At 28.5% G+C, this 6499-nt stretch overlaps 1 protein-coding gene across 1 annotated transcript; it reads right to left on the minus strand.

Annotated features, from left to right (window-relative positions):
• Window positions 1–3957: 3957 nt before the first annotated feature.
• Window positions 3958–6257, minus strand: LOC136082747 (histone-lysine N-methyltransferase SETMAR-like). The gene is made up of 4 exons (XM_065802169.1): window positions 6050–6257; window positions 5696–5809; window positions 5140–5167; window positions 3958–4990 (listed from the first exon to the last, which is right to left on the minus strand). Exons 1-4 carry the CDS (start codon window positions 6255–6257, stop codon window positions 3958–3960), a joined length of 1383 nt encoding a protein of 460 aa, XP_065658241.1.
• Window positions 6258–6499: the final 242 nt, after the last annotated feature.

Genomic DNA, 6499 nt, shown 5'->3' on the forward strand with positions numbered 1-6499 from the left:
ATAGAATATATATAAATATATATATTTGATATCAGTATATATATATATATATATATATATATATATATATATATATATATATATATATATATGAATATATATATATATATATATATATATATATATATATATATATATATATGAATATATATATATATATATATATATATATATATATATATTAAATCAAATATATATAAATATATATATACTTGATATCAATATATATATATATATATATATATATATATATATATATATATATATATATATATATATATATATACCCTATATATATATATACCCTAGTGGGTATATATATATATAACCTAGTGCGCGCATCACTGGTGATTTAGTAGTGATTTAATACTTATCGTAAGTGGTGATTTAGTACTTATTGAATGGTGATTCTGTAAACTTTTTATCACTAGTGATTGAGTGGCGATTAGTCACTAGTGATTAAGTAGTGATTTTTGAATTCAGTACAAAAATTGCACTTCTGAGAAGTGCCTTTAATATTATAGTTTGTGATGAACAAACTTATCTTTTCTGATAAGTTTGTTCATCACCTCGTAAATACTTTTTTTTGGGTGGTTGCAACAAGCACGAACTAAAACTGCCACCTGTATTAATAATTGCTCACAATAATTAACATTAGAACATTCATAGTAACCAGTGATGATCTATTAGGGCACGTATTTCCCTCTACTAAACTATTTAAAATATCAGAATAGCAAGCAAAGAAAAAAATATTGAAAATAGCAAGTCAATTTTGGTTAAACACTATTGCCAACAAAGTAGTAACAAAGCATGTGATATAAAAAAGTAACAATGTATGCGATACTTAATTTAGGGTTGCCAATATAATTTTAAAAATTTTTCCCTGAGTTTAGCTTTTTAAATTCCCTGAATTTTCCATATTCTTTCCAGTTTATCTACTAGATTATAACTATCCTTATTTAAACAAAAATATTTATATATGACAGACTAAAAGTTTTACAACAACTCTACATCTTGCAAATTTATTGTTAAAATATTAGTATATTTATTATTAGTATTGACAAGCTATTCTTACAAAAAAAACTATTGTTCAAAAATTTAAACAAAAAAATATTTTTCGTGGGTTTTCTCAGAATTTTATAAAAATTTAAAAAAATCCTTGAGTTTTCCAAAATCCAGGTTTTTCCTAGGATTCATGCTATTTCCAGGTATTCCAGGTCTTCAAAGGTTGATCAGCAACCCTGTAATTGTATGTGTGTATACATTAATTGTATGTGTATACATGTAATTGTATGTATACTGTATTGTATGTATATGCGAGTGAAAACGACTTAACTTTCCTACTAGTATTTTATATATTACATACAGTGTTATCAACTGAGCAAACAACTGATCAAAATGAGCTAACAACTGGTCAAATTTAAATCTACTATACGCTATTTTTAAAATGATCAAATACAGTAAACGGGGATTCAAAATTAGTTCAAGTTACTGGAAGTTCTAGTTATCGAAATATTTCGAAGGTTTCGAAATATCGCGAGTTTACTGTACTTTTTATTATTCTTAAAAAATTGATAAAATGCACAATGAAACAGCAAAACAATAATTAATAAAGTTAAATGTTGGTAACATTACATACCAGCTGCAAATATAAATTTTTATCTTCTAATTCAGTTTCCAACTTCACCAAATCTTTAATATTATCAATAGTAACAAAGACTAACTTATTAGCAATATCTACTCCTGAATATTGTACTCCAGATAACTTTTGCATCAGATCTATTTGACTTTGCTTCACCTCACTTAGTTCTTTTGTTATATTTTTTAGGATTTTCATAACATTTTTCTGGAAAACTATAAATAAAACATTTTTAAGTAATAAAAGTTGTTTAAAGTTTAATATTTAAAATTACAAATACCATTTACTTACTAGTAAGTAAATAATATTTGTATTTTATTAAATATTAATAAAAAACTAGAGTTAATAACATTACATTAAATAAGTTTTTCTGTTTGTTTTTTAAGTTTTATTTGTTTTTATAACTTCTAGATTTAAGTTGCTTTAATATTATTCATTTATTATTCATTTATTTTGTGTTTTTTACTTTTACTTTTATGTTTTATTATGTTTTAAACTTTGTGTTTTATAGGTTTTTCACTCCATTAACTATTTTGTAACTATTTGAGTGAGACCTAACCTATTAATATAAACTTGTGTGTGTAAACCTATAATATGGTTGAATGAAAATAAATTAATAGTTATTTTCTAAATTGCTAACAATAAAAGTTTAAAGAAAACATTATAGATAACAAACATACCATCTTGTGATGAAGCAGAAGTATTATCAACCTCATAACTAATCACAGATTTACTACTGCAATCTGCAATAATAAATTTAGTTCATTCATATACATAAGTATTTTATGAAAAAGTAGTATCAAATATATATAAAGAATAAAACTGTACCATTGCTTGTGAAATGCTGCTGGGTATTGGATTTAATCAACGATACTTGAGACTGACATTCTGGTTCAATCTCTAAATCAACTTTATGCTTTTTTTTTTGTCATCGAAGTCCGATTAGAAGGCACTTTAAGTGAAAAAAATTCAAATTAATATAAGAAAAAATGAAAACTTTCTGTACCTTAAAAATCCGAAACAACTCTTCATACATACCTGATATACTTTGTTATAAATAGATATTATTTGTTATAAATACTTAGTTAGCATTAAAAATAATACACAAAGATCCTTCTAAACTTGTGTTCAGTGTTTCAAAGTGTGTTATTTGTTTTACTCTTAAAAATATCATTGCAGATAGTTTAGGTTATAAATCAAATTTCACAAAGAAATAAAATTGTATGTAATAGGAGTGAAAATGCAACAACAAAAAAATACATAAATAAATAATATAAAATTAAGAACATTTTTGTAGTGACGACGGAAGTAATGGAAAATTGTCTATAGTGGTCTCTGCCTCTTCATCACTGCTGCAAGCAAATTTTTTTTTTTTTTTTTTTTTTTGATTGATTGGGAGCAAACTCGTTATCTACAATAAACAATAGATAAAACTAATTTGTTTAATTATAGAAAAACACAATTTATAGATATAATTTAAATATTTCTTACCAAAATCATCATCGCTCATGAAATTTCAGGGCTTGTGATGAAGAAAATTGTCAAGCGTGTTATATCGCGCTCGTAAAATTAGAATACGTTTTCATCGAGCGTGATTATGTGCGCTCGAAATAACTTCGGCGAGCGCGATCATGAAAATTGCCGAAGGCGATGCTCATAAAAAGCTTTTTATTTTTTTACATCTTTTTTTATTTATTACATAATTCTTTCGTCAAAAAATGTTTGAATTAGTATCACACTCATGAAATTACTTCAACGAAGTAGATTTTTATACTTCCAAACTTCTTGTATATTGTCAGATCACGATTTTATTTTTAACTATTTGTTATAAAAAAATAATATCAAACAAAAACGCAACTTCTTACTGATTTTGTATTAAAGTATAATTTAGTGACTTTTGGTTTTGATTCGTTGTTTTGATATATGTATTTTAAAATGTTACGCTGTAAACTTAATTAACGGTTAAATATAAAATGGTTTTTATATTTCTTGATATTTTTTATTCAAATTAATTATTTAATTTTTTTCTAAAATTTCTTTTTTAAATTACGTTTTTTTTTATCTTAAAAAAATAACACAAGAATAATTTGAAATAATAATAAATTAGAATAATAACTTTCCATTTAATAAAAGTTGACGTCATTACTTCGTTTCCTTTTCGAATGCGATTGCGAACATTCTAAACAACAGAATCGTTTTAAATTTGAGTTAAAATAAATAATAGTTAATAAAAAACCTATACTATCAGGTAACCAAAAAAGTTCGTGCGGTTTTTCCGTATATAATAAAAACACACAAAACGACAAAAGTAAGTACATTTATTCATCAAAATAGTCACCATTAGCATCTAAAACCTTTTCCCAACGTAAATCAAGCTTATTTATTCCACTTCTATAAAATTCTTGGTCCTTTGAGTCTATAAAAGCTTTCAACTCCATTTCAACCGCGTCCTGGTCTCGGAACTGCTGTCCTTTTAAATGATTTCCCAGGGAAAGGAAAAAATGGAAATCAGTAGGGGAGAGGTCTGGCGAGTATGGTGGATGAGGCAAACTCTCCCAATCAAGGCTTCGGAGCTTGTCCTGAGTCACGCGAGCGGTGTGCGGTCTCGCGTTGTCGTGGAGAAGCAGAACTCCTCTCCTGTGCACCAGTGCAGGCTGCTTTACAAGCAACAGGTCGTGAACTCGTTGCAGCTGTGCTGAGTAGACCAGTCCAGTAATAGTTTGGCCTGTTGGGAGCAGCTCGTAATGCACCACACCAGCTGTAGTCCACCAAATGCAGAGCAAAACCTTCCGCTCGTGGAGATTAGGCTTGGGTGTCTTTGGGATTGGGTCATCGGGGGACAACCAATGGTAGCAACGCTTGGTATTGTTGTACACAATCCATTTTTCGTCGCATGTCAATAAACGATCAAGAAAAGGCTCAACATTGTGGCGTGATAAGAGTGATGTGCAGATCGTAAGCCGTTGCTTCTTGTTGTCGATCGACAATTTGTGCGGAACCCACCGACTCAGCTTCCACGCTTTCCCAATCGCATGCAGATGCAGGCGGATGGTTTCAACACTCACAGCAAACCTCACTGCAAGTTCTTGGCAAGTTTGGCTGGAGTCAGACTCGACAGCGTCCTTCAGTTCATCCTCATCAACCAACAATGGGCGTCCAGAACGCGGCAGGTCTTCGATGGACTCATCTCCCGAAGAGAATCGCTGAAACCACTTCTGTGCTGTGCGTTCACTTACTGTACCTTCTCCAAATGCTGTGCAGATGTTTTTGGCCGCTTGTGTTGCATTCCTTCCAAGTTTGAACTCGTAAAGTAAGCAAGATCGAAAATCGTCGGTTGGGTTGCCATCCTTTCTTTACACAAAACCTTTCCTGTAAGCTCGTTACAAGCCTACACTATATATGCAGCAACTGCGCGTGACACACGCGTTCTATTACGCAACAAAGCTACTTGCCTTGTGCAATGTGGGTGTTGTAAAAAATGCTAAAAACAATTCAATTACCGAAAACCGCACGAACTTTTTTGGTTACCTAATATAAACAAAAACTAATTTTAAAAATTGCTCTATTATTAATATTTATTTTTATCATAAACGATGTGTGGAATATTACAAACAATAAATGAAATAAATCTTACTTGATATTTTCACAAGATTAAAAATACTCTGCAGTTTCAATTTTCTTATAGTGGTTTTCTAATTTTCTATTCTTATTTTATTTGCGCATTTTTGTATTCACGTTGTGTTTCCACGTGCACATTCCATAATTGAAATTAGTGACTATTAACGACTTCAAACTGCTCATTCATTACGTTAGTGCAAAAGAGAACGACGTTGTGCTTTTTATATTTTATATTAGTGCTTTGATAATAGAATATCTTTAATAAAAAATCTTTTTTAAATATTTTATGAAAATAAAAAAATAATCCCTATTGGACGAGCGTTATTTTATACGCTCGTTATAAGCTGAACGAGCGTTGTTTATCGCGCCTAGAACGTTTGAAAATACCGTTTACGGGCGCGTTTTACGAGCGGAGCGCGATCGCGCTCGCTTCATCACAAGCCCTGAAATATGGTAATGTAAATCGGTTTTTTCGCTTTAACAAGTTTTCGTTATCTATATCCTCATTTGTATCATTAGCTGAGGGGATCATCTCACATTCAGAAAAGCTGCCTAAAATTAAAAAAAATAATATAAAATACAGGTAAATAAATTCTAAATTAAAATATATATATATATATATATATATATATATATATATATATATATAAATATATATATATATATATATATATATATATATATATATATATATATATATAATATATATATATATATATATATATATATATATATATATATATAAATACAGGTAATTTTTGCACTTATAAAAATTGTATTAAATAAACATACTTCCACTGCCATATTTCTTTAACAAAATAAACCTAGACCAGTCTTTTTTTGGTATCTGTCTGCTTAAAATTAATGGCTTCACATTCACAACTTTAGGCCAACAGACCCATAAACTGCCATTGCTTTCTTCTACCCAATTTGATGGGACTGTACCATATTCAATTGAATGTGGAGGTTCAAGCCATTTTGCTTTGATAAATTTTTCCATATTTTTGTAAAAACTAGAAACTTGAAAAAGAAGCGCAAAAAAAGTAAACGTAATTTATAAATAATTATTTGTGAATACATATTTAATGAATATACCCCCTTTTTGATTTTTTATACTTAAACTTAGAAAATAAAACTAAAAATAAATACTGACATAATAACAGGTATGACCTGTATTCAACTAATATATATTATTGTAGTTTTATATATATATATATATATATATATATATATATATATATA

This window comes from Hydra vulgaris, chromosome 07 (genome assembly GCF_038396675.1).
Source record: "Hydra vulgaris chromosome 07, alternate assembly HydraT2T_AEP".
Taxonomy (NCBI): domain Eukaryota; kingdom Metazoa; phylum Cnidaria; class Hydrozoa; order Anthoathecata; family Hydridae; genus Hydra; species Hydra vulgaris.

Coding starts and splice junctions, on each gene's coding strand:
- LOC136082747 (XM_065802169.1), bottom strand. CDS start 6,257: ATGGAAAAATTTATCAAAGCAAAATGGCTTGAACCTCCACATTCAATT. Junction 5,810..6,049: donor AAAGAAATATGGCAGTGGAA/GTATGTTTATTT, acceptor TTTTAATTTTAG/GCAGCTTTTCTGAATGTGAG. Junction 4,991..5,139: donor AAAAGTTCGTGCGGTTTTCG/GTAATTGAATTG, acceptor TTTTGTGTAAAG/AAAGGATGGCAACCCAACCG.